The 27,613-nt window shown below is 58.0% G+C and overlaps 1 protein-coding gene across 6 annotated transcripts in view; it reads left to right on the top strand.

The window, feature by feature from the left end:
* Nucleotides 1-7,819: 7,819 nt before the first annotated feature.
* Nucleotides 7,820-27,613, top strand: part of BCL9L (BCL9 like) — a 28,509-nt gene continuing 8,715 nt past the window's right edge. Inside the window, exons 1-6 of one of the 6 annotated variants that reach the window (XM_065943884.1) lie at nt 7,820-8,589; nt 14,793-14,848; nt 20,508-20,707; nt 23,307-23,408; nt 24,652-25,037; nt 25,769-25,888. In XM_065943884.1, coding sequence (XP_065799956.1) covers nt 23,383-23,408; nt 24,652-25,037; nt 25,769-25,888 — 532 coding nt within the window. In that variant the 5' untranslated portion in view covers nt 7,820-8,589; nt 14,793-14,848; nt 20,508-20,707; nt 23,307-23,382. The remainder of the gene's footprint in view (nt 8,590-14,792; nt 14,849-20,507; nt 20,708-23,306; nt 23,409-24,651; nt 25,038-25,768; nt 25,889-27,613) is intronic. The other 5 variants (XM_065943883.1, XM_065943882.1, XM_065943886.1 and 2 more) reach the window with 5 other exon arrangements.

A 27,613-nucleotide genomic window follows, 5' to 3' on the forward strand; every position in this document is an offset into this window, starting at 1 on the left:
TGACAGATAAACTAGAGAGGCAGGAGACACACTTTCATGTGTGTTAGGGAGAATCTGGGTAATGGGTGAAGGAAAAAAGAAAATAATGAAACCGGAGAGGCTAAGCTACTCTATGAAAAAGGAAAAAGAAGGTGACTGGTGAAAGAGACAGAAAACCTTTTTGAATACAAAGAACAGAGAGAGGCAGAGAAGGGGGCTGATTTAGGGTTTGCAGAGAGCAATTTAACTGTTGCAAGGTTTAGCAGAATAGAAGAGGAAAGGGGAAAAAAAAGAAAAGAAAAGGAAAGGGAATGTGAACAAGATGTGCTGTAGGTTAGGAACTGGATCACTTTCAAGAGATAAAAGTAAATAATGCTCTGTGGTTACCTGAATGGGAAGGAGGTCCAAAAGGGAGGGGCTATGTGTATACATACAGCTGATTCACTTTGCTGTTCAGTGCTGTTCTAAGTCGCTTCAGACCTGTACGACTCTTTGTGACCCCCATGGACTGTAGCCCACCAGGCTCCTCTGTCCACGGGATTCTCCAGGCAAGAATACTGGAGTGGATTGCCATGCCCTTCTCCAGGGGATCCTCCTGGCCCGGGGATCAAACTGGAGTCTCTTACATCTAACCTGCATTGGCAGGTAGGTTCTTTACCAGTAGTGCCACAGTAGAGACTAAAATAACATAAAGCAACCATAGTCCAATAAAAATTTTTTAAAAGGAAAAAAAAAGATACAAGTAAAAATTGTGATTCCTTTTTGAAATTATTCTTGTTATTTGGGACCCCAGAATATACTCAAGGCTACAAGTTTGTCACTTTCCTAAGACCTGGCACGGTGTCATGGTATCAGTGCCTGCATCAAGCAGCACCTAGTTTCTGCGGACAGAGCAGACAGTCCTGGGGTTATGGGGTCCTACAAAAAGGCAGAAAGTGGAGTGAAAGTGTTAGTTGCTCAGTTGTGTCTGACTCTTTGAGACCCCATAGACTGTAGCCTGCCAGCCTCCTCTGTCCATGGGATTTTTCCAGGCAAGAATACTGGAGTGGATTGCCATTTCCTTCTCCATGGGATCTTCCTGACCCAGGGATTCAACCCAGGTCTCCTGCATTGCAGGCAAACTCTTTACCATCTGAGCCACTGAGGAAACCCAAAAAGGCAGAAAGGTTAAGCTTTTACCCTATCTCAGAGTTATAGCTTTTAAAAACACATCATAATCTGAGATTTCAAGTTACAAATGCTCCAAGAGTTAGAATTTGCTATAGGTCTCGACAGATGGTGAAAATGAGGCCCAGGGAAGTTAATCAACTTGCTCAGAGTCACAGAGCAGGTTTTAGGCCTGGGAATATGCCTGGCCCAAGGCTCTGTCCGCAATCCTGGGATGCCTTTTTAGATTGAGTCAGAGACCTACGTGCATGTAAATAGGGTCATGATGAAAAGGAAAGGGCGGCTGGGAGACTGGGAGTTCTGAGCACCCCTCCCTCTGTTCAGAGCCATGTACCAGGCTCTGGGGGACGTCCAGATAAGGAGGCCAAGCCTGCCTTCCCAGATCTTATGGCCTCACAGGGAAATGAGCCAGATGCAGGAAGAAGTCCAATGGAAAGTTGGAAGCAAGTGCTGCAGTGGTGTCGTGGAAAGAGTCTGAACTGGGAATGAGGAGACCCGGGCAACCCTTCCAGCTGTCACTCACCAGCCATGTGATTTTTGGCCTGTCCTTTTACCACCCTCTGCCTCAGTTTCCTTACCTCTAAACATCCTATCTCTTCAAAATAAAAGCTCTATGGTGCTACATGGGCTTCCCTGATAGCTCAGATCATAAAGAATCTGCCTGCAATGCAGGGGACACAGGAGTTGCAGGTTCCATCCCTGGGTCAAGAAGATCCCTGGAGAAGGGAATGGCAACCCACTCCAGTATTCTTGCCTGGAAAATCCCCATGGACAGAGGAGCCCGGCAGGCTGCAGTCCAGGGGATCACAAAGAGTTGGACATGGCCGAGTGAGGGAAGAGCAAATTAATGCAGCTGCATTATATTGATATTTAGGGGGTGCTGTCACCCAGGGCTCACCCCTCCTAGCACAACCTCAGAAAGGCGCTTGCTTTGAGTTGATGACAAGAATTAAATGTTCCCAGGACTCACAACTGCCAGGCGACCTGGGAAGTGAGGAGTAGGAGGTGACTCGAGTGGCTTTCTCTGGGCCCTGCCTCCGCCAGCCTCTCCTAGGCTTATGAACTCTGCCTTCTATTCCCAAGCTGGCCAGAGCCATGTGATTGTTTTTCTCTGAACAAACTAAGCCTGCTATTTAACCACTATCTTCCTGATAAAAAAAAGAACCTGCAGATAAGCTCATCCAACTCCCTTGTTTTTTGAAGAAACTAAGGTCCAGAGATGAGGCTGACTAGTCCAAGGTCATATGCTCTTGGCTTTCAGGCCAGTCTCCTTTCTTTTGGAACTTGGAGAACTTAATAGAAATGGATTGTTAGGGAATGCAGCCTTGGCGCTCTCTCTCTTTTTTAAAAAACTTATTTATTTTTAAAATTCATTTTTATTTTTACCTGGCCTGGGTCTTTGCCACTGCGCATGTTGGCTGATGAGCAGGGGCTACTGTAGCTGTGGTCGGCGGGCTTCTCATTTCGGCGGCGGCCTTTGTTTCAGAGCAAGGGCTCTGAACACTGGCTCAGTAGTCGTGGTGCACCAGCTTAGCTGTTCCGCTGCATGTGGTATCTTCCCAGACCAGGGATCGACAAGCAATAAAACCCATGTGCCCTACCTTGGCCTTCAGATTCTTAACCCCTGGACCACCAGGGAAGTCCTCAATAGATAGTTTTTGAACAAATAAGTAGATGTTAGAGAAGGATTCCTGGAGGAGTCAGATATCATAGCCTCCAAGTAGGAGGGGATTGTCCTTGGTTAGGTGAACTGCTTATGGGAAAGGAAGTCTTAGATAGAAGATAATGGGAAATGGGAGAGGGAAGGAAGTGGGGCAATTAGGGGGAAAAAAGGAGACAGGAACCCTTGAAGGTCACAACCTTCGGTAACCTGGGAGGGTTTCTGGGTAGAGGGGAGGAAGGGCGTTAGCCCTGCCTGCGATAGGAGGAAATGGTTGTGAGCACCTCGAATCCATCAAGAGGCCTCCTTTATGGGGGAGAAATCTGAAGGCAACTGAGCTTGAGGGGAGGGACACTGATGGGGGATCATGTAGCTGATGGGAGTGTTGAAGCCTGGCTAGAGGTCTGCTTTTGCTGCTGGGGTCTGGAGGGAAGCAGACTGCAGGGTGTTCTGGGAAGGCCTGGAGCATAGAAAAGATGAGGGACAGCTTCCCTCTACTGCCCCCCCCCCCCTTCATTAGGTTGAGACTCTGGCAGGATAGGGTGTCTTCCTGCTCCAGGTGTCTGAGCACCTGGGACCCACAAGTAGAGTCCCTAGGGCAAACATCTGGAAGTGACTGAGGCAGCCTGATAAGTGGGGATGGCATGGCAGGGATTGTGGAAGCTCCACCAGCCTCCCCAGAGGATCCTCTGTCTCTCCGAAGGTTCTGTTCCTGCAGGAGTATTTGAGCAGTCTCCAAAGTTTTCTTTTCCTTCCACCAATCCCCACCTGAGCGCATCTTTTGCCAGAGACTGCTAGTCCAGGTCTAGCCACCAGGGGGCAAAAGAGCAGCCCCGAGGTCCGCGTCTCTCCGCTACCCCACTCGCTCACCTGAAGGCCAAGATGGGCGGTGCCTCACCTGGCTCTCACAGGGCGCCTGGAAGCTCCGTTAACCCCTTCCTGCCTAGACTGAGGCACTGCCTTCAGGCAGAGTCTTCCGTGGCCGAACTGGGCGCGCAAATCTGACGGCGGAGGAAGTGCTGCTTAGGAGAGGGGCTAGGGTGGAAGTGAAGTCAGGGTTTCCGGCTCCTCGGGCTCTTGTCCTAGGTGGGGCTGGGGGAGGCTAGCATTCCCCGCCTCGGTTGGGTAGCTACTCCTGAAGATGGGTGAAGGCGCCCTCTGGAATCCAAAGAGGCCCCGGGCTGCGGTCACCTGTGCGGGGCCTCGCGGGCGGGATGAGGAGAACGCCGAGGCCGCCACGGCACCCAGACTTCCGGGTTCCCCGCAGCCTTCTATCTGTCAGGGCTCTTTGCAGCAACTAGTGGGGGTGGCGGCGGGAGGGCGGCCGAAGGGAGGAGGAAGAGGCACCGAGGGTTAGGGTGGCGGGGGAGGGTAAGACAGTTAAGATTTGGCCTGAGAGCGGGCTGGGTTACGCAGCTCTCAGGTGCCGGTTTTTGTGGGTCGCTTTTCGAGGACTAGGCAGCTTTCCAGGGCTCTGACAAGACCGAGTTCCAGAGACTGCGTTCTGGACCATAAGATGTTAAGCCGTGGGTGGGAGTGGGGTCTGGAGTCCCTCCCTCTTGCCCTCCCTCACAAGCGTCACCACCTAAGAGTCCACCGGGCTGGCGCTCAAGGAGTTAAGTCTGCCCGCAATCTGCAAAGGCTGGAGCCGGGGAGGGGGAGGAGGGGGAAGGAGGGGGTAGAGGACAAGGGTAAGCAGACTGCAGGGAGACAGCGCCAGGAACCCCCTCCCCAGGGACCTGGCCCCTGGGCCCCCAGCCCCAAAAGAGGCCCTGCCCTCCCCGGGGTCGTGCTCTCTCCCCGCAGCCCTGCCTCCACCCTGCAGCTTTGTGTCCCCAGGAGGGTGGGCTGCAGAATTTCCAGCCAAGCTTTGGCTGCCTGCTCAGTTTTTCCAAACCCTCCAGTCGGGGAAGGCGGGAGCCCTGTCAGGATAAGAGTCCCTCCCCCACTGCCCCTGCCGGCCCCCTTTCCCAGCCTCCCTCTCTCCCTGCCCCCCGCACGTTTTCCAAACTCCTTCCCCAATCCGACCCTGGCCCATGCGCCCCAATCCCCACCTCTATTGGCCCCCAAGTTTCAAGTTCAGGTTGGAAGGGACCAAGTGGGTCCCACAATTCTGGAGAGGCGCTGGTAAAACCTTACTCCGCGGGCCAACCCTGAGACCTGCTGGGCGCCCGCCCCATCCCAGGACGTGGCCCCAAAGGCCACCAGGGAGGGTGGCCCAGGGGTCTCCCGCCCCGGAGTGAAGGAGGTGCCGGGGGCGCCGGTCGAGCTGGGCGGCGGGCCCTGTGCTGCTGGTGCCAGGCCCTGGGGCAGGCTTCGAGGAGGGGCAGAGTGTTCCGAGCTCTGGCACGGCTCTGTCCAGCAGGTCTATTATATAATAATCACCATCTATCAGGAAGCCAGGCAGCTGGAGTGAGTGGAGAAGCCAGGATGCCCAGATCCGCTCCTTCTCCAGGGCTCAGGAAGGTGTCTTCATCAAGGTGGGGGGTGTGGCAGCAGCCCAGAGGTGAAACCAAGTTGGGGGTCTAGGGGCAAGTGAGGGGCGCTGGGCAGTCTGAAGGCGGCCCCCACAAGCCCCGCCCCAGAAATCTGACTGACAGTGCCCTGAGCCAATGATTGAAGTCACTGTGGGGGGTTCAAAGTTAACCCTTTCTTGGATTTTTCGTAGCTTAGGGGCTAGAGTCCCTTCCCAGGAACTGTTTCCCTAGTTCAGAATTCCTCCCACCTGCCCGAGGTCGGCGATGAGTACCAGCTGGAGGGTCCTTTCGTCCTCGTCATCCCATGTAGAAATCCCAGATAATCAATAGACCTAACACCGCCCACCCCCTACCCCCACCCCAAAAATCAATTGCATTACAAAATGTGGTTGTGTGTACACGTTGTGTTTCCAGAAACCGACCCGCGTAACGCTGGCTCACCCACACTGCACCACGAATGAACAGGCACTCACACAACGAACATGCCCGAACTTCCACCGACACTCGCTGACACACCTGTGACACTCCTCGTGACACAGTGACACAGAGCTACGGGAAAACACACGGTGATTCCCAGAACTCGCCAGTAGAGGGAGCCACTCTATTCCAGCAATGGGCCGCGGGCCTCCTCCTCCTCGCTCACTCCAGGGTTCCACCCAGAACTCGTGGCTGCCCAGAGCTGGGGCTCCGCATCCCAACCTGGAACCTACGCTGGGGCAATGAGTCACAGCCCCACCCAAGGGAGTGCTCTACATGGCTGCTCCACGGGACGTGCCGAATACACTGAAACTTACCGTGTGCCACAATTAACTGACCCCTTGCAACATGGCCATCACTCCCTGCTACAAACATTGTTTTCTGGACCTGCTATGAAGCCGCGTGGTGCCAAATAGATAATCACAAGCCCGTGTGTCTTGTCACGTATGTAAATGGGAAACTGACCCAAGTAACTGAATGGACCCTTCCTTCTAACAAGCAAATCCTCTTTGAGAAACAACCCTCTTGTCTTGTGGCTCATCTTATACCCTCAGGACCTAGAGAGGGGAGAGGAGGTGAAACCCTACTTCTATGGTCAGGTACCATCCTAGGCTCTGAGATCTTTTATACCAGAGCTGAGCCTCACTGGGCTTTAGTTTTCTTTTCCTTTAAGAGAGAATAATACCTACCTCATAGAGCTGTGATGATTCAATCCCTGACCCAGCTTGATCTTAGCATAGCAGATAATAGACATTTGTCAAAGTTTTGTTGATTGGCTCAAAGCAGAATCAAGAGATAGTGTATATGAAAATGCTTTGTAAATGTCAACGTTAGGCACCCACAGGGAGTGTTATCTTCTCTCAGGATTTCTCCCCCTTTTTTACCTGGGCCTCCCCAGACCTTGCTCAGTGCTCAACTCCAGGTACCATCAACCCATCAAGTGAGTATTTACTGGATCCCTATTATGAACCCAGCACTTGAGTGCTGTGGGTTTATGTAGAGGCAAAGAAGGCATGGTCTGGGCCCTCAAGAATCTTTTGGGTCAACTAGACATGCACACAGGAGAGTCAAGATAAAACATGCAAGTAGGTACTCAGTTGGGTGACGTAGATGTAATAGTTGGTCAAAAGTGTAGGAGGTCAGGGGCAGGGGAGAGCTCAGAGGAATCAAATAGCATGAGCAAAAGGGCTTGCTAGTGTCCTTCCTTTCTGAAGTGTCCATGCTTATTCCTTCTTGGTATTAATTCTGGGTGCTTGGGGACAGTGGGATCCAGGGAAAGTACCCTGGGATAAAGAGACCCAAACTCTAGTCCTGAGCTTGCCACTTTCGATCGATCATTGTAACCCTGAGGAAGTCCTTAACTAATGCAAGCCTTGGTGTCCTCATCAGTGTCTTGGGGCCATAACATCTTTCCCACAGGTTTTTGACAAACACTGATATAACCTATGTGAAATGCTTTTTCAAAGTCCTTTACTTCTTTTTCATTGGATCTATTCTCCTGTAGGGTCTTGGGTGTTTTTGCCTAGCACTCTGAGACTGGGATAGAATTCTTTTGGGAAAACAAAGGTTTCATTTTCACAAACACTTTATTAGTATCCACATTGCACTCTGCTGAGGATTGAGATGAAAAAATTCAGTCCACATCCTCAAGGACCTCATGGTCTACTAGGAAAGAGTATATAGGAAAGTGAATAAAGAGATGTTCAGCACATAATGAATGTGGGTGGGTACAATGAAGAGGGGACCTAGTGGAGTGCGTGCGTGTGTGTGTGTGCGTGTGTGTGCGCGTGTGTGTGTGCGTGTGTGTGTGTGTGTGTGTTGTGGGGTGGGGAGGTCTAGGCAACTCCCACTGCTTCCAATCACTGTAGATAGGCAGGTAGGCTTGTCAAACCTCTCCCCAGCCTGAGATGTTAGCACGTCTCCTCCCCAGTCCTTGGGAATGCGGTGGAGGGAGGGATAGAAGCCCCCACCCCGCCCCCCGGCCAACCAGCCTCCCGCTAGCCGGCCGGGCGCCTTACCGAGTCAGACCACTGGGAGGCTGGGGGAGCCGGGTTGGGCGAGGAGGCGAGCGAGATGGGGGAGCTCTTATTTTGACAGGGGCCTCTCCGGGCTCTGGTATGAAGGCAGAAGGAGGCAGCCAGAGAGCCCCGATGCTTATTCAGGCTGGGGAGCGGAGCCGAGTGGAGGGGCGAGCGAGGCTCCGGCAGCGCAGGGGAGCCCGGGAAGGCGGCGGCGAGCGGCGGAGCCAGTGGCCGGACATGCCCCGGACTCGGGGCCGCTGCACCACCGCCGCCGCCCGGAGCCAGCCGGCCGGACACCCGCACGCCAGGGTTCCCCGGCGCCGCGCCGCCCGGGGGCTGCGACCCGGACCCTCCGCGTCCGACCAACAATAAGCGCCCAGACAGACCCCTCCCCGCCCCGCGCCCGCCTTCCCCGCGGGCCTCGGGGAAAGTGAAAGGAGGAGGCGAAGGAAGGAAGGAAGGAAGGAAGGGAGGAGGAGCAGGAGCCGGAGCCGTGAGGCTGGGGCCGAGACCCCAGCCCCGAGCCCCGAGCCGGGCGGGTGTGCGCGCTCTCCAGCCGCTGCCCGGCGCCCACGACCATGCTCCGCGATTGGGAGGCAGGAACCCAGGCTCCCAGCGACCCCCGGATACCCACTCCAGGGCCGGGCTGGTATTGAGATCAAGGCGTCCAGGATCAAAAGATCACCACCTGCCCGCCTTCCTCCGCACCTCCAACTGGCGAGCAGGAGGACCCCAATCCACCCACCGACCCTGACCTGGTCATGGCGTCCAACTCCGGCCTGGCGTGAGGACCCCCGACCCGCGCGAGGTGAGGGGTGGACTGGGATCGAGGGCGAAAAGTCCTGTCAGGCCAGCTGAGGCGCGAGGAGGGAGATCCAGTTCGAACTGGGGAGGGGGGACACACTTTGATTGTCTCTGGCCCTCTGGCACGCACCCTCAGGCTGTGTAAGGGGTGGGAGACGCCCCCAGGGCTAGCGGAGGCTACTCTTGGGTCCCCAGTCAGGTTGGCAGCCCCAGAGCACAGTGGGGAGGGCTTAGGGGCAGCCAGGGGACCCTGCCACCCTAGCGCAGAGAACAAGGCCGGCCTTGGGCCAGCTGGAGCAGCAACCCTGCCCTGGGGGCTTCTGGGAGATGTAGTCCCCCTCCCAGGCTCACCAACCCCTTGGGTCTCAGCCCCCAGCACTCCTCTCCTGGCTGATAGGATCCTCCGGAAGGAGGTGCACTGGGATTGGAGATTGCTGGGGGTTCCCCTCTGCCCCCAAGCACTGTCTAGGAGCAGCAGGGGCTGTGACTAGAGAAGTCTCCCCTAGACTCTGGTGTGGGCTTGGTTGGGGGGTGGGGCAGTCACACAGTTCCTTGGAGGTGTCTCTGCATAGGCTCAGAGGGGATGGCGCCTGCCTTGGTCCCGAGAGCTCTTGGGAGAGTAACATGATGAAGAGAAGGGAGGCTTAGGGCTTCTTGCTTGGCTGGAGTATGCCCTGTGCCAGGGCTGTTGGAATTTGGTTTCGGGGGACACTGAGGTCCTCTTAGGAGCTGAGAGAGAGGGTGTCCCTGACGGTCAGGGAGTTCGGAGGGTGTCTCTCTGGAGCAGGGAAGCCAGGATCAGCTTCTGTCTGTCTGTCCAGCTTCCTTCCTTCCGGGTTTTTCTGACACCCCCTCCTCCCTCCTCCTTCTGTCTGTCTGCTACTTGGGGTGTGGGTCTGTGTCTGTGTCTAGGGGGGCCTCTGATGCAGGGAGGAAAAGTGTTAATCTGGGAGAGGTGAGCTGGGCATGTGATTGAGCCCTGGGAAAGGGACTTGGAGGCCCCCTTGATCTTTGGCCTTGGTTTCCTGTTTTACCTAGGAAAGCTGTCTTCACACAGTGTCTGCTGTAACCCTGCTGATGCCTCTGGAGGAGGTCAGCTCTCTGAATGAGACCTGCAGGGTGGGTGGGCTTCCGCTCCCCTTGCTCTTCCCCCATCTTCAGCCTCTCCAAGGATCAGCCACTTCTTCTGGGCTGGGGCTGCCTGGCTTGTCTGCTGCCCCCCCAGCACTGGCTTGGCTGCCTTCTCTAGGTCAGGACCGTGATTTCATGGCCCCAGGGGAAGAGCATGTTCAGGCCCTGTCTTTCTGGTATCAGCTCTGAGGTGCCTGCTGATAGAAGCCTCAGGACAGAGTGAGAATGGGAGAGAAAGGTAAGGGGCAGGGAGGTCTGGTATCAGGACGGATGGTGCTGCCTTCCCTCAGCTGATCAGGTTCCTTGGCCTTAGAGCACCAGGCCTGGAAGATCAGCCTTCTGGCCAGTTCCCTCTGGAGGTTCTTTGCTAACCTGTGTTGCTCCAGATTGGGGTGGGGCAGGGGTTAATGTTGGGGAGAATTCTCTCCTGAAGGGGAGACTATATATAGTCTTGGATACAGAGTAATTCCTGTGGTTGGGCTATCAGGGCTCTCAAGCTGGACACAGCTTCTGGAGGGCCATATGGAGACTCAGGATGAGTCTCCAGGTACTGAGGTTGAGGGTCCAGGTGGGAAGAGATGATAGAGTCCCAGAGAGGGGCTAGTGTTTGTGATCACAACAGTGATGATGTGGGACCTAGTGAACTTGCTTTTTGAGTCTGTGTTGGGCACTCATGCTTTCTCTGGATAGTTTCTTCCTCCCAACTTCTGGGTACGTGAGTTAAACAGGAGCCCTGGGCTGGGGACTCAACTTCCATGAACAGGCAGGGCAATAGCCTTCTGGGCACAGGCCTAGTGGGTGGCAGTGTCGACTCAGCAAGGGCTGGAATGCTTGGCACCTGCTTTAGATTAAAGGAGATGCCTGCAAAGGGGGCTGCCTGCCTGCAGGGGGAGGGGCTGGGATGGAGCTCTGTGGAGCCCAGGAGTAGGGTGGAAGGAAAGGACCAGGGTTGCAGACAGCTCTGGCAGGAGTGGAAGGAGCCACCCAGAACAGCAGCCCCACCTCCAGGGAGTCCAAGGCGGGAACTGGGGGCCCTCTGCAAGGCCTCTGGCGCCACAGGCTGCCGCTCTGTCCCAGTGCCCTGGGCGGGCAGCTGCGGGGAGCCAGGGTGTCTGGGTGTCCAGTCTGCCCAGGACTGGAAGAGGCCTCCAAGGAGGTGGGGGGTGCTTGGGGGTTCTCCTTGGCCTGATGCCATGTTGACTCTTCTGGGGGCTCCTGGGTTGCTGGTAGTGAGGCACCCTGAGAGCTTGGGCACCCAGGGGTGCCGGAAAACAGCACCCTTTCCTGGTGCCAGGAGTCCTGGACTCTGCTAGGTTGCTAACTTGGGGGGGGAGGGGGCAGAGGGGATGACACCGTGGGAAAGTGGGCAGCCGTGGGAGCCAAGCGGGTACAGGCTGGGTGCCGCGGGCAGGGAGCCTCTGCCAGGCCTGCTCTCCCCAGGGTGGGGCTGGTTGTTCCAGGGACTGGCTCAACCTGTTGAGCGCCTGGCTGCTCTAACCTGGCATCTGTGTCCCTGCCTGCCAGCCCCGCCAGCTGCCCACCCGCAGCCACACTGCGGGGGCTGTCCCCCCACGGATCTGTTTCCCGAAGGCTCTGACAGGCCAAGGGGCCAGTTGAGGCTCCTCTAGAGGTTCCTCCAGGGTATGCCAAGCTTCCCCAGGTCTTACCCTCTAACCCCCAGTTGGAGGGCCAGGTAGCCAGAGCTAGGAGCGAAGGGGTGAGGTGAAGAAAGCCACAGCGCTGGATCCGCTGCCGGTCACTCTGCCGCCCTGAAGGCAGCCTGGAGTTACTGCCTGGAATTTCCTCCACTGGGTGCCAGGGCCGGGCCTCCAGAGCCCCACCCCCAGCCTGGCCTGACCGCCCCTCCCTGGGAGAGACTTTCCCTGGGGGTTGGGGGAGGGGCGGTAAGGACATTCTGGTGCCCTGGGAGGAGAGGGGTGACTTCCTGGGTGTGGGGGTCTGTAGTACTGCCTCAGCCTCCTAAGTAAGGGCTGGCCCTCCCCATGGAGAGGGGAGAAGCTCCGGATTCCCTGGGAGATGTCCCCTACCCTGCCCTGAGTGTGTGTTTTGTGGGGGGGGGGGGGGGGGCGGCCCTGGGTCCCAAGGAGGGTCCCTGACCCTCCGCAGGCCCTTGCTGTCCTCCCACACCCTCTACCCCGTAGCTTGAGGCCTGCCTTGGGGCTCTGCTAGCCGGCAGCCAAGGGGAACCAGCTGCCACTCCGCCAGGGAGAAGGTGGCCACCACTGCCCCCAGGTAGACGGGGAGGGCCCAGGCAGTTTCCCTGCTGCCTTCCGACTTCTCCAGGCAGTGGCTGGAGCAGAGGCCTCCCCTTCTCCGCCTCCTTTCCACCCCGGCCCTCCCAGCTGGGCCCTGGCCACCTGCCCCTCCTAACCTTGGTGTCTGGCTGAGTCCCCATCCCCGGGGGCCGGGATGCCCTCTGTCCAAGTCCCTCCTCCCACAGGCTGGTGGCCCTGTGCTGGCCTGTCTGCCCCTCCTCCTCCCCTCCCCCCACCCCCAGCCTCAACTGAGAATGGCCCTGAATCCAGCATTTCCAGCATTTCGAAACCAGGATTGTTTTGAAATCCCTGAGCACTTCTCCACCCTCCTCTGACTCCCCTCCTCCCCACTAGCCCAGAATTTAGTGCTCTAATCTGGCTTCATGCTGTGCATTGCCTGGGTGTGTGTGTATGTGAGAGAGAGAGAGTTTGTGCTAGCACATGGCCATGTGCATACTACTCAGTGTGTGTGTGTGTGCGTGCGTGTATCCCAATGTGGGTCTACCTTCTGTCAGCAGTTCTGTGTGACCAGCCGACGTCATTTGTGTTTCCTGGGCCCCCTTGGGCTTTCTCTATGAGTGTGGGCACCTCTGTGTGTCTGAAGGAGTCAGTTTTGGAGAGTTTGTGTTATTTTAAAGAGGTATCTTGGTTGTGTGTGTTTGGGGGTTGCGTCTGTTTCTCTCCCAGGTACACGTGTCTGAGGAGTGTGTGTGCCTGGGGTTGTGTCTTTGATACACATGTGTGTGTGTGTGTGTGTGTGCACATGCACACACTCAGCGCACTCTGTTCTCGCCTCTATCCTCCTCCCTCAGAACACGTCTGGGGGTGTAGCCACAGGTCTCCCCACAGCTCCCTGGGACATGAAGTCCTCTGTCCTTTGAAAGGGAGGTTTTCTGGAGGGAGGCCAAGGCTTCTGGCAGTTCTGTGGTCCTTGGAGAGAAAGTGTGCAGTGGGGAGACTTTGGGATAAACTGTCCCTAGAGCTGGACTCTCCTCCTCTGCCCTCCCCAGCCACCCAGCATCTCAAGGGGTCTGATGCTCCCAGTCCACCCTCTTCTTGTCCTGGTGCTATCGGAGGGATTGTGACAGGGAGGCCCAGTGCTCTCCAGAAAGGGATGGGGGAAGGGACTTAACCCCCCCACCTCCGCCCTTGGGGTAGCTTGCTTCACTGGAGACAAGAAACAGCCAGCCTCACCAGACCTGGGAGCTTTCAGAAAAGTTGACTTTGCTAGTTAGGGGCAGACAGCAAAACAAAACAAGACACTCATGTTTCCAGCCTGAGCAGAAGACAGAGGGGCCTGGTCTCTTGGGGGGTTATACCACCCCACAAATATGAAGCATTGGGTATGGGGCCAGCTGCCATTGTAGCCTTGACCCTGAGAAGTCCTTCTTGTTCTACAGTCCTTTATCGTGTGTTCTACAGGATGAGAGGTTGTTAGGGGGAGCTTGCTTGCTTTCTTTTTTGTGCCAAAGCTAAAATTGTGATGGTCATATTTGCACGGGATACAGGCACTTGGAACCCTGATGCCTTGCTATGACTCAATTTCCCATCCTGGGACCTCAGGCTATAATTGACTACTTTCTTCTAGAAGCACTTGTAGCAAGTCAGTGAAAAGGAAGAGGGCTGGGGCAGGGGCTGGTTGTCGGAGTCTAGGGCCTATGGAGACAGCAGCAGAGGTGAGCAGAGAGAGAAGCTGTCTCCTTCTAACCCCCCTTCCCATGGCCTCTGGGAGGAGGGGAGGGGTAAGGGCACAGGTTGGTACAGTGCTCAGTGACCCAGCAGGGGGAGGGCCTTGGCAAGGAATCTTCAGTTTGTTTCTCAATCTCTGTCTCTGAGACCTGCACGCCCGTCACTGCAGACACCTTCAGGAGATGAGCCCAGAAAAGTCACCCAGGTGATGGTAGGACAGGGCAGTACCAGATGGGGACTGGTGGTCCCATGTTCTGGCAGGCACGCTACGCTTCCCCACCTAGAATGGGAAGCTGGGCCCAGCAGGAGGTCCCCTCCCCAAACCCCCTGTCCTGGCCCTGGGCACACCACAGGCTGGAGAGGGTTAAGTCTGGTTGGCAGGGACAGCGCCCCCCCCCCCCCCCCATTGCAGTGAGAGAGGGAGGGAGGGGTAGTTAGCAGCTTGCTCTAGTTGGCTTCTGTCCCAGAATTCTTCGGAAAAGAACTCCCCTTTGACCCCCAGTACAAACTGAGCCGAGCCACCAGCCTCCCTCCCGCCTGCCTGCCTGTGGGAGCTTCACCCAGCCCCCTCCTGCTGAACTGCTAAGCCCAATTCTCTCCCTCCAGGCCCTCCCAGCTAGGCCCGGTCCCCAGGACTGGAGTCTTCCGGGGACAAGGGAGGCCACACAGGGACAGAGGACACACGCCATTCTTTTCCCTGACACAGGATAACCCCAGGGTGGCGGGTGCTGGAAGCTGGGGTCCTCAGGCCTCCTCTCATCCATCCCTCACACCCAAGTCCTCAGGCCAGGACGGGGGAGTCCTGCCCACCCCACCCCCGACCCTGGGGCTGAGCCCTAAGGCATCTCCAGGGCCTGCTCCTTTCCTGCTTCCAGGGGAGGGAGGGGGAGCCGTGCGGTGGGGCGGCTGGGTCAGGCCTGGCTCCCGGCCAATCCACAGAAGCCGTGGAGGGGGGGTGGTGTCCGAGTAGCTCCGGGACTTCCTGGAGCTACAAGCCCGTCTGTGTACATGCTTAGCGGTGTGCGTGCGGGGGGGTGGGGCTGGGGTTCTGGGAGGAGCAGGGGTAGAGATTGCTGGCCCGGGGCTTCGAGCTGTGACCCTCTCTCCACAGGGAGCCCCAGCCCCGATCACACCCTTGAGCCCGAGCCCGACACGCGTTATCCCGAGGTGAGAGGTCTGTGTGCTTGTGTGTGTCCTCACACCCTCTGCGCTCAGCTCTGCCTGCCTCTGCCGGAGCCTCCTGCTTGGCTTTTTGTCTTGAGCGCCCTCCTCCTGGCTCTCTGCCCCTACTTCTCCTTTCATTCTCCTCCCCCAGAGGAGGGGGTGCTGACAGCTTACAACCTGGGACCCAGTGGGGATGGGGGCGGGGCCCGGGCAGGAAGGGTTAAAGTGCTGAAGCCGCAGTCCCAGTGAAAGTCCCAGCCGGGGTAGGTGGTGGGGAGCCCCAGCCCAGTCACCCCTGGAGGGCAAGGTATGGTTTCCTTCCTGATCATCCCAAGTGCCTGCTACCCCCTGCCTGCTGGCTTTGGCCTGAGCTGGCTGAGTCAAAGCCAGGGTGGCCACCAGCCACAGTAACGTGGTTTCTGTCCTGGCTCCTAGACACACACACACACACACACACACACACACAGGCACGCAGGCACGCACACATGCAGGCACGCAGGCACACGCACACTTTCTCCCTATTGCCACCCCACCCCCTCCTTCCCTCCTCCCTCCCTCCCTTTCTTCCTTACTTAGCAACAACTCCCTGAATTCACAACAAACACGCCTGTAGGATCCCAGACTAGGGAAAGCTGGAGAAAGTACAGGACTGGGAGGAGGCCCTTCTAGACTGTCCTCAGGAGGGAAGGGCTTCGAATCCCCCCACCCTCCCTGTTGGAGGCAACCACCACCCAGGGACTGGGGGGAAAGTGGTCCTGCTTCCAATCAGGCAGTGAAAACACTGGGGGGCAGCGGCCAGGTGTGGCCGAGCAGGTGGGGGGCGGGGCTGAGACTCCACCCATCACAAGTGGAGTCCCACTTGACCTTTGACCCCCACCTGCGAAGTGGGAGGGGCCACAGACTCCTCAGCCTCTGGGCCTCTCAGCAGGGGCCTGTGCTATTGTCATGGTAACTTGCTGGGCTGGGCTCCCTCCCCAGACTCTTAGGGAACTGGATGGGTGACGGGTGACAGGTTGGGGGTGGGCGGGGCTGGGGTGGCCTAAGAACTTTACTCTCAGAGCCCCAGCGGGCCAGGCACCTAGGTAGAGGGGGCGGGGAGTTGTGGCCTCTCTTTGATCTCGTCCCTGAGTAGGAACTGTGGCCTCTGGCTAGGACCTGCTGCGCTTCAGGTTTGGAGGGAGTCTGGAATGAGGGAGTGAGGCACCAGGGCGAACCTGTATTGTGAAATGGTTAAGAGCAAATGGCTGGAGTATCTGGGTGCAAATCCTGACTCTTCTAAGTTTGGACTGTCTGCCTTAGGCAAGTCATTCAATGTCCCTGTGCCTTGGTTTTCTTCTCTGTAAAGTGGGGATAAGAGACTTTTCTTGTAGAGTACTAAGTTAGAGAATTAAATTAGATAATGGCTGTGATTAGCAGCTTGACGTTACAGAGTAAATGCTCAATAAATATTAGAGATTTTCCTAATTATTATTAGTCGTAGGAACTCCTGGTCCTCCCAGAGGCTTTAGTAGGGAGAGATAGGGGTGGGGAAGAAACAGCCTTTCCAATGCTTGAGATTCCTAGATTCTAATAGCCTTCCAGACCCACCTTCTTGCTGCCTCAGTTTCCCCACTGCTGGTGCTGGCAGGCATCATGATTGCAAGTTTGGGAAATAGCTGTGGGCCTGGAGAAGGGTCTGAGGGCTTAGGGCCTGCCTGCCTCCCCATCGCCCAGCACTTCTCAGGGCTGAGCCCCTCCTCCCCCAAGCTATTAGCTCAGATCCGCTTCAACACCCCTCCCACCATCCCATCTCCTGCAGCTCTGTTCCTTTACCAGGCTGAACAGCCCTTAAGACACACTCCTTCAGTGGCTTAAATGGCTGCCTCCTCTCTTTCCTGGCCTGAGGGGTCCGGGACCTTCCTTGGGGAGAAGAGTAGCATGAGGAGCTGTGACACGGATGGCAGCTGTCAGGCCTGCCTTGGGGCCCACGGCATTTTCCCTGAGTGTGGCGGGGCAATGCCAAGGTCTCTGATATGTGTAGAAGCCCAGATGGGCAGGCCCAGCACCTGCTGCACACAGATGGGCAGGAAGTCCATCCTGAAGCCCAGAGGAGGGGTGGGGTCATATCAGCATCCAGAGGACAACCCCGGAACCCTTTCCTCTGCTACCCATGCATGGGTAGCCCACATGAGTACATGTGGGCAAGGCTGGGAAATGTTCTGTTTCAACCCTGTGTGCCCTGGGGCAGGCCAGGGGAGAATGCTGAGTGACTCTGGGTGAGCAAGGCTCCCAAAGGCCCTGGGATGAGAGTGGGATGATGGAGGGGCTAAGGCTTGGGAACTTCTGGGTGAGGATCCAGGGTAGCAGGCATGCCTACCAGGAGGGAAGCTCTGCAGACACGTGGTTTGGTCTTCTCAGGAGTAAAAGTGATCAGATATGGCAGAGTGCCTGGGATTCCAGGACTCCTGGGGATCTTCTCTGGCCTGGTACCAAGGCAGGTGGGCTGGAGCCCCTGGCTCTACTCACCACTTCTTTCTGGGAACAGAGGAATCTCTTCCCTTCCATGGGCCTGGGAGTGAGGCATCAGTGTTGGCCTGAGCCATGCCTGACTGCTGGGCCGGCCATGCTGCCTTTGCCCAGCCCCTGAGGCCTGTTCCTTGGGCAGGCTGGGGCTATTTTTGGGATCGGGCTGGGGCTCTGGGGCTGGTTTCATATGTTCCAATGTGAACAGGAGAAAATGGGAACAGATGGCTGGAGGGTTCCAATCAGTGGGTCCTGCTGGGAGCAGGTTATTTTTAGGGCCTTGTTAACCCTTTGGGGGCTGTGGAGCCACCCCAAGAGGGACAGGCCTCTTTAGCTGAGAAGAGGATAGGTCTTCTCTCTGGATCTCTACTTTCAGAATTGCGTGTCCCAGTTGCTCTTCTTACCTTCTCAGACCCTCCACTCTTTAAAGAGGCCCATGGTAACAAAGTAGGCTCCTGCTTCCTCCCAGCCTAGACCCTGAAGGGAGACTGCCAAGGGGTTGGGGTGGCTGGTGGAGGGGATGTGGCCACTGTTGGAAGGAAACTCCCCTTTGCTTTTCTCCTGGGGTTCTGAGACAGCCCTGAGGGTAAGAGAGTGGATAACTGCTCTCTGGATTCAGGCTCTGGGTTTGAATGTTGATAAACCCAGTGAGGCCCAGAGGAGTTCTCGCCCGAGGGACCTGGCCTCTGTGAGGACAGAGGAGGAGCCAAGTTTTTGTACTTGATACCACTGAGATGATGCCTGTGGGCCCAATGTCTTGAAAGTCACTCAGTCATGTCCAACTCTTTGTGACCCTATCGACTACAGCCTGCCAGGCTCCTCTGTCCATGGAGTTCTCCAGGCAATACCAGAGTGGGTAATCATTCCTTTCTGCAGGGGATCATCCCAACCCAAGGATCGAACCCAGGTCTCCTGCATTGCAGGCAGATCCTTTATCGACTGAGCCATCAAGAGCAAATCTCTCGACAGTGCCCATCTTTACCAAATGCCCATGGATTTGGGTGCCATGTAGGGGGTAAATAAGGGGGCATCATGGCCAGAGGTGGTTTGTTGAGGGCTATGGCACAGGCATTCTGTTGGCTAGTTTCGCTATTAGCATCTCACTTGATACATTGATCCTCATTCTGCAGATGAGGAAACTGAGGCTCTAAGGGCTGAAGGGATGGATAAAGTCCTGTCATTCAGAGCTGGTGGGATGTGATTGGACTGCAAACCCACCTCTCATTCCACTGCATCACTCACTGCCTGCCGTGTCGTGGCCCCAGAGGGCAGCAAGGCTGCTAGGGCTAGGCCTCCTCAGGGAGCAGGTCTGAAATGAGCCTAGGAACTGAGGCCTGGGGGCAGGGGGCCCTGCCTGTCACCACTCTCAGAATCCCCTAAGCCCTTCTGGCCTGAGGGTGCCAGGACTGACACCAGAAACCCCATGTGGCCTTCCTGTCTTCCCTGCAGGAGGATCACAGGCACACATCCTGTCTCGTCAGCCCCCACCCCCACCCCGTCCTGGTGCACATGCCCCTGCTTCCTGTAGGGTCATGGCAGTCTGGATGGCAACGTGGGCAGGGCTGGAGGGCCCTCCAGGTACTGCCGGTGCCAGGAGTCTGGGGCCGGCTGGCGAGGTGAGGGCTGGGAGGATGTCTCTGTCGCGGGCAGCACCTGGGGGAGAGAGCCCGGCGGGCAGGCGGGCTCTGGGTGAGGGCCCGCCCCTGGTGCGCTGCCTTTGCCAGCAGTCTGCCCGCACTCCGCAACTCCCACAATGGCCCCATTGTTCCCAGCCGCCAGGCAGTTTGGAGGAGGTTCCTGGGCCACCCCTAATCCCCCCCCAGAAAAGGGTCCGATTAACCCCTTGGAGGATAGAGGCCAGGTGACGGTCCCCAGGGAGCTGCCCTGTCCATTCGTCTCTTCTGGGAATCGGGCTGGAGACACCACCTCCTACCACGTGTCCGCAGCAACAGGGCCCCTGGAGAGCCCGGGGTCCCCCACAGGGGAGGGAGTAGCCCCAAGACCCTCTCCCACCCCCACAGCGGTGCAGGTGCCAGGGGGCAGGAAGTGCCAGAGGGGTGGCAGGCGGAGACCAGATATATTTGGGCCGGTGGGGCTAATTCCAGCCACCACCTCCTGCCCTACTGGCTCCTGAGCGCCTTTCCTTCCTGTGAAACCAGAGCTGGGTTGGGCCTAGCTCAGGATTTCGGTGGATTTAAAGAGGCAGCACCCTCCCTGGCAGCCCGGCTTCCTCTCCCCCTCCCCAGGTGGGGTCTGGGGCCGAGAGAAGGCTGGAGAGCCTCTGCCCCTCCCTTGCCCCGGGCTAACCCCTGGCCCTTGCCCCCGCTGGGGTACCAGGCTTTTGGCACTCCTTTCTCCCAGAGCTTTGAGCGGGTGGGGTGGGCGGGGGTGGGCTGTGGTTTCCTGTGTTGGCTGTTTGTGCCTGGCCCAGAGTGCCCGCCGCCTGCCTGGGCTTCCTGCCCTGTCTTGTTTCCTTGTGCCCCCCACCTCCTCCCCCGCCTCCCCCCTGGGGGGAGGGAGCAGCCAGGGATTGGGCAGTAGCCTTTGGGGGCACCCCACTGCCAGGCTGTGACTGCTTCTTGAGGCCTGGCCACAGGGGCCCTGGCTACGGGAGCCAAGTGAGGCGACCTCTAGCTTGTCTAGGCAATGCTACTTAGCCTGGTGGTCTCCACAAGGGCCGAATCCACCCCTCACCCCTGAAGCGCCCTTCAAAGACCCCAGACTGGAGGGTCTGGGGCCAGGAATTTCCATGTCCCAGCAGGGCTGGGGTTGCCAGACATCACCTTGGGGCTTCAGGTGGGGTGGGGCTGGAAACTCCCAGACAAAAATGGTTGATTTGCATGGTCTCCTTTGGCAGGAGGTGGGGGGAAGTGGGGAGAACTGCTAGGAACCAGGCTGAGGGGAAGGCCCCCCAACCCTGGAAGTCCCCACACAGAGGGTCCCCAGCAACACCTTGGTTCTTGAGCAGATTTCCTGCTGGGCTAGGAATCCTTGACCTCCCCACCCCGCTGAGTCACCACCTCAGGAAGAGGAAGTGACCTGGGTGATAGGGGAGAGCTTCTAGGGACCCTGGAGAAAGGGGACTCAGAACCTTGTTGTCTTGGGTGCTGCCTCTCCCTAGGCCAGTGGCCAAGGATCCCACCCCTAATACTCCCAGCAGGTCTCTGTTCTTTCAGCCACACAGGGTTCCTAGCTGCCCATTTCCTCTCTAGAGGCGTCTGTCCACTGCCTGCGGAAGCATGGACCCTCCAAGCAGTGTTCTCAGTGCCTCTTTGGGGTGGTTTGGAGCTGGGCTTTGAGACTGGTGTGCTGGTAGGCAAATCAAGCAGAGGCTCCCAAGGTGGGAGCCGCTGAACAGAGGTAAGTGGCCACTGCTGTGTGCTATACCTGTGGCAGTTCTGTGTTGAGCAGGGAGCTGGCCTGTCCCACCTTGGAGGTCCTGGGCATCCATCAAAGCCTTCCTGGTCTCCCTCCCCCAGCTGAGGTCAGGTCCACTTTGACCCTTAGGTCACTGCTCCCCGCCCCCGGCCTGCCCCCCCACGTTTCACCAGGATGGCAAGATCTCAGGCAGGCTTTGTCTCAGCAGCCTCCTGGGCTCCATTCTCATGGGTCTGCTCCTGGCCCTTCACTCGGGTGACTGGCACCTCCTCCCTGTTTGTAAGCATGTCACTGCTCCCCACCCCACCCCACCCCCTAAGAGGAGCCCGGGTCTGTGTTCGCAGAGCTGCATCCCTTTCACCCCCCTCAGGGGCTCCTGGCCTGGTGCCAGGAAGCCCCCCTCACTTTGTTCCTGCCCCATCCCCAGGGTTTTCCAGGTCTCTTCCGGGGACTCTAAGTACATAGAGCAGGAGGGTCTCTGTGATCTGGGGCAGGCTGCTGAGGGGCAAAAGGGGGAGGTGTGAGATGGGAAAGTCCTGACTCATCTGTACTTGACTCAGCTCGTCCTGCTGGGTGGGAGCGAGGGGGTGGAGTCCTAGAAAGGAGGGCAACTCAAAGATTCTTCTGGAGAGGAGCCTTGGCCCCACTGAGTACCCTGGAGAGGATGAATTTTCTAACAGCCCCTTCCCAAACTGCTAAATGCCCCAATATTTGAAGCTGTAAACAGAGGAAAGGAAAGTGGGTAGCCTTTGCCCTACTGGAAGCCCATCTGTCTGATGCAGGCACAGACACGCCGTCATGACTGAAGGGGAGGACACTGCAGTGTGGGGGAAACACCGGGGGAACAGGGTCTTGGTAGGCCCATGTAATGGTCATGCGACCCAGGGGCCTCTGACTTCCTTCTCCCAGATCTCAGTTTCCTCTTTGTGAAATGGGGATAGAAATACTGCCGTGGCAGGTGGTTGGTAGTTTTGAGGATCAGCGAGGTGGGGAAGGGGGAAGCCTGGGACACCTGTCAGTCATGGGCCTGCCCCTAAGCCCTCCACCGCATCTCTCCCCCGACGTGACTGGCCTGGGGACTGGCCGCCGGCTGCTGTTCAGCCAGGCCTGGAACCGGAGCAATCTTCCGCTGAGAAGGCCAATGTGCCCTGGGGTTAAGTTAGAGTGAGACTCCCACAGGGTCCCTGGTGTCCCACAGGGCCTCCTAGGTCCCAGCCCGGCCTGCAGCAGCCCGCCAGGGAATGTGCCCCGGTGTCTGGCTGGGCCTGTCACCGGGACGGAGCTCCCGGCCCAAGGCTCCTCCCCCGCGCCCCCCCGCCCCTTCCTGGGATCTGCGGGAGGGGCGGGGGGACGGGACCGGGGGCAGTCGGGTGAGGCTTCCGTGTTTGTGTAAGTCTGTTGGCTGGTGTATCTCTGACCCCGTGTGTGTTCCTTTGTCACTACCGGGCTCAGCTCTCTATGGCTCCCTTGTTGTCGGGCCTCAGTCTTTTCATCTGTCCAATGAGTCGACGCGCCCCCTCTCTGCCTTCTGGCCGCCTCTGGAAACGTGCGCCCCCGGCTATTTCTGCGCTCCTGCTTCGGCCGGCGCCTCCCTAGCCATCCCGCACACCTCCGCGGGCCGGCGTTTGAGCGCGCCTCTAGTTTCCTGGGCTCCGTGCGTGTCTTTGTCTCCCCGTCCACGTGTGAGCTGCGAGTGTGTGTGTGTGCGTGTGAGTCTAGAGTTCGGGTGCTGGTGGGTTCCCGGGGCTCTTGCCTGGCGGCGCCCGGCGCGAAGCTGAACCTGGGCCCCGCCGCGGCGCGCGCCCGGCCCCTCGCCGCCCTTGGCCGTGGGTCTGTCGGGGCGGCGCGTGCGGGGCCGGGAGAGGCACGCTGCAGCCCTGCCTGTGGCCCGCTCCCCGGCTCGCTGGCTCTGTCGCTCCCTCGCTCGCTCTGCCTCTGCGCTCGGGCTCTGCCGGAGGGGGCGGGGTGGGGTGCCGGGGCGGGGGGAGGGGAGGCTCCTGCATTCTTGCGGTCGGGGAGGAATCTGAGCCAGCGTTACTGGTCTCCAGAAGAGCCCAGCTGCAGCCCCGAGGCCCCGCCAGGCCTCTCGCTGCCCGCCCGGGCCTGCTGGGATGGGCACGGGCTAGGCCTTGAGCTGGGGGCGGGGCATCGCCCCCACCCCCGGCCCCCTTCCCGCCCCGGCGCCCGGGGGCAGGGCGCAGCGCTGGGGCGGGGCGCCAGGGGTTCCCCCGCCCCCTCCACGGGTGAGGGGCGTGCCTGGGGGGGCGGGAGTCCCCCCCCCCCCCCATCCCCAGGGGCCTGACAGACCTCTCAGCCGCCCCACGCGGGCACCTTGGCAATGTATCTTTTTAGTGAATTCTGCCCCTGCGGCCCCGGGGGCCTTGCTAGAGACTGCAAGCTCCCTGAGGGTAAAGTGCGGGAGGGATGGATTCAGACCCCGACCTGGAATCCTTCCCGGCCGCTCCCACCCTACCCTGTCCAGTACCCTAGTCCCAGGGCTGTTGGGTCCTCCCGTCTCCCCTCCCCTCCTCGCACCCCCTCCCCAAGTCACAAGTTTTCTCTTTGGGGCTTGTTGCTGCAGTCCCTGCTCCAGTACCGAGTACCTGGCTGGGCCCTGGGCACGCACAGGGGCCGTAGCCCCACTGTGTGTGGGAGCCATGAGGATCCTGGCTAACAAGACAAGGTGTGTGGGTGTCGTGGAGGGCGGGATGTGTGTGTGGAGTGAGGGGAAGGGATGGGCCCAGTGTTGATGGGGCTGAACCGTGCAGGCTTGGAGAGCAAGACCCCCTGGGTACCTGGCTTCTCGGCCACCGGTGGGCTAAAGGGGGGTCAGAATCGGAATGCCTGCCCCCAGGCAGGAGCCCACAGCTTTAGCGCCTGAGCCCAGGGGACAGAAGGGAATGGCAAGCAGCTAAGCTTGCAGTTCTAGTCCCTTCCAGTCCTTTCCTCTTAAAAACGGTTTGTGCAGACCCCCGCCGGCCCCGCTGTCGGGTCCGCTGGCGCCCTCTGGCCTCGGTCTAGCTGGGGGTGGGAGCTGGAGGGGCGGTGCCTGCCTCCCTCCCCTTCCCCGGGAGAAGCCGGCAGACAGGGCCAGGCGGCAGCAGCAGGACAGCAGAGCTGAAATAAATCTGAGCTGGTGTGGAATGAGGGGGGATAAATATCCTCTCCCGTGATGTGATCTTTCCAGCGGCTATTAATAGGTCTCCGGGGAGGGGGAGGCGGTGGGGGGAGCGGGCTGGAGCTTAAAGGGCCCGCAGCCTAGGCTGCAGGAATCCTTGGTTTCAGTCTGCTCCATGCACCAGTCCCCTCCCCCTTTCCTCTTGCTCCTGCCTGCCGGCCAGACCTGCTGGTGCACCCTCTAAAGGCATTCCCCTCCTGCCCTGGGGAACTGTCTGGACCAGTGGGCACCACAGTCTGGTGTGCTTTCTCCCACTTCCGCAAGGGGAAATGGGGCTGGGCCAGGAGCAGTAACCCCCAGGTCCTGGGTTCCTTCCCTGCTGGTGTTGGGACACATGGAAGTTGAGGTTGGGGGGCCTTGGAAGGAGTGTGAAGACAGCAAACCCTTGAAGAGAGAATGCTTAAGAGTTGGCCAGGTGCTAGTGGAGGGGGTTGCCATGGAGGCTTGCCGTCTGATGGATGCTGGGGCTTAGGGGCCGGGTTGGATTCTGCCAACATAAGGCCCGGGTTTTCATTTGGGGACTGGAGGGGTGGAGGGGTTGCCCCATCTTCATTCCCCAAGTGGAGAAGGGCATCAGCCCTTGTCCGAGGAGCCATGGAGGGAGATAGGGGATAGCTGGTGGTCTTAAAGATGCCACTCAGCTCCCACCTCCCCAACCATTAGGTGAGGCAGGATGGGGTGATGAAAATCCAGGCTTGCTACACCCCTGGCACTGCGATTAACTTTTCATGTCTCTTCCACCTCCCAGGTTACCCCACCCCAGGAGGAGAGAAGCTCCAGGGAGCCCGCCGCTGTCCCCCCGCGGCCACTGCCCCCCTGCCCCAGCCAAGCCAATGCACCCAGAAAATAAGTTGACCAATCATGGCAAGACAGGGAATGGCGGGGCCCAATCTCAGCACCAGAATGTGAACCAAGGACCCACCTGCAACCTGGGCTCGAAGGGCGTGGGGGCGGGGAACCATGGGGCCAAGGCCAACCAGATCTCACCTAGCAACTCAAGTCTGAAGAACCCCCAGGCAGGGGTACCCCCTTTCAGCTCGCTCAAGGGCAAGGTCAAGAGGGAGCGGAGCGTGTCTGTGGACTCCGGCGAGCAGCGAGAGGCTGGGACCCCATCCCTGGATTCAGAGGCCAAAGGTACCCCATTTCCTGATGCCTAAGACCCCAGCATCGTCCACCGTCCTAGACACACAGGGGCTGGGAGAGGATCTTTCTGCACCCCTGGCCTAATCCTCACAGCATTTATGCAGGGGCAGCCTCTTTCTCTACCACCCCCACACCCCCCCTACCCCGGTTATACCCACCCATCTGCTCATTCTCTCAGGACTGGGTGGAGATGTTTCATCCTTAGGGCCACACAGAGTGATGGGGCCTCCCGTCGGGTCAGTGTCTGTCAGCCTCAGGCCTCTCCTGCTTTCCCACCAAAGCCCCCAGAAGGGAAACGGGAGGTGCTCTGGGGTGAGGTGGGAGGTGCTCTGGGGTGAGGTGGGGACCCACACACCTCCCAGGAACCTCCTGGTGTTCCAGCTGGTGGGAGCAGGCACTGGGGCCTGGAAGAGTAGCAGCAGCTTCCCCCTCCCCCCCAGCCCTAATTAGAACCAGTTGTGGTTGGGGATTACGTTGGGCTTGGTGCTGGGTGGGGGAGGGGAGACAGGCAGCCAGGCTGTAGAGAGAAATCAGAAACAAATGGTGTTATGGTGGGGGCCAGGGGCTGGCAAAGTGCCCACTGTGGCCTGTGGCCTGGGCAGTGCCCCCTGGGCAGGGGGGCATCTGGGGGAATGGGCTTGGGGAGGCCCCCGGGTGTGGGAGGACCGGCCCCCGCGGGTACTCGCTCACTCACCCTGACCCCTGCCTGCCTGCCTGGGCAGAGGTGGCACCCCGGAGTAAGCGGCGCTGTGTGCTGGAGCGGAAGCAGCCGTACAGCGGGGACGAATGGTGCTCAGGTCCGGACAGCGAGGAGGACGACAAGCCCCTTGGGGCCGCCCACAGTGAGTGCCCATCGTTGCCAGGATGCTGTGGCCCATGGCGTCCCCGGGGAACAGTTGCCCTGAGGGAGCCTCCCTCTCTTCACCTAGGGCTTTCGAGGACCCAGGCTGGGCCAAAAGGAGCAAGGACTCAGGAGCCTGGGCTCCTCCGCCCCTCCTCTCCCATCTCTGACTCAGTCCCTCCCGGCACTGACAGCTCAATCCCCGCCTTCCAGGTGCTCAGTAGCCCCCTGTCCTTAGGGACCTGGGTGGAGTAGATGGAACCTTAGGTGTCCTCTCCAGCCACACTGGCTACACCTCCTCCCGTGATTTCCTGGCCTCTGCTGCCACCTACTGGTCAGTAGAGGGAGGGCAATGAGGGTTCAGCATCCCTGGGAGCTGGACAGCTGGCTGGACCCTGCAAAGCTATGCTAAAGAAGTCTGGGTGTGCCTCTGGCGCCCTTCCCTAACCTCTAATTGACTTCTGGAGCTCATCACCAAGACGAGGAGTGGGTGTGGGTGGGCGCCCACCTCTCTCATTCTTGCACTGATCAGTGTATATTTGGGCCTTGCACAAGTGATGGGGGAGAACCAGACATACTCCTGCCCTTGGGAAGCCTGTGCATGTTGATCTGATGCTTTTCCTCCACACTTGCATCTGTGTGTGGGGAGCAACAACTCAGTGCTTAAGAACTAGTCAGAGAACTTCCCAGAGTTACACTGGGAACTTTTCCAAGGCTGGGACTGTAGAAAGGAAGAAGAGAAATTATGCCGGACACTTTGTTGCTTTGTTTTACTTAATTGTGATAGCAGTGCTGTGAGGTAGGTGTTATTAGGAAGCAAAAGAGGAGACAGACTCAGCAGATGTTTTTAGAAGGAGTAGATCATGTCTGTGGAGATGGCGTTTGGGATCAGACACAGCCTGTCAGCCTGCCAGTACTTTAAACATCACCTGGTCCCAGTACCCCTGCCCCCCAGCGGACTGACTAGTGGTTCAGAAACCCTGGCCAAACCCTTCTGTGGTAGATGGGGGTAGACACTGCTTCATAGAACAGACCCTCCTCAGTTCACTTTTACAACAACTAGGCTGTACCATCGTAGAAACATGAAGACACAAGGAAATCAAAGAAGTTGCTAATATCCCATACCGAGTACCACGGCAATCAGTTACTGTTTTAGTTATACTGATATTAGATTCTTGAAGAGTTCTTTTTAATGGTAGGGCAGAAGTTAAGAAGAAGTTAAGAAGTTAATGTAGAAGTTAAGAGCGCAGACTGTGTAATCAGACCCCCTTTGGATTATATCCTGGATCTTCTACTTATCATTTGTATAAGGATGGAAAAGGGCCTCCGTTTCCTCATCTGTAAAAATTATATTTCCCTCTTAGGGTTGTTATGAGGAGTCAATGAGTTGATACATGCAACACACTTAGAACAGTGTTAGCTTTTTTTGTTGTTGTCATTGTATTAGAAGTTTTCATATTGAAATAAAGCCCGGGGACTTCCCTGCTGGTCCAGTGATTGCCAGTGGTTAGGACTCTGCACTTCCAACACAGGAGGCACAGGTTTGATCCCTGGTCGGGGAACTAAGATCCTATGTGCTATGTGGCGCAGCCGAAAGAACAAAGAAAGAAAGAATAAAACAAGGCCTGCCTCTCTCCCTATAGCTTTTCCCCAGGAGTCCTAGTTCTGTGTATTGAATATGCATCTTCCTCTTCTCCAGGAGAGCCCTCACACATTGAGGTTGGTG

Source organism: Muntiacus reevesi, chromosome 9 (assembly GCF_963930625.1).
Source record: "Muntiacus reevesi chromosome 9, mMunRee1.1, whole genome shotgun sequence".
Taxonomy (NCBI): Eukaryota; Metazoa; Chordata; class Mammalia; order Artiodactyla; family Cervidae; genus Muntiacus; species Muntiacus reevesi.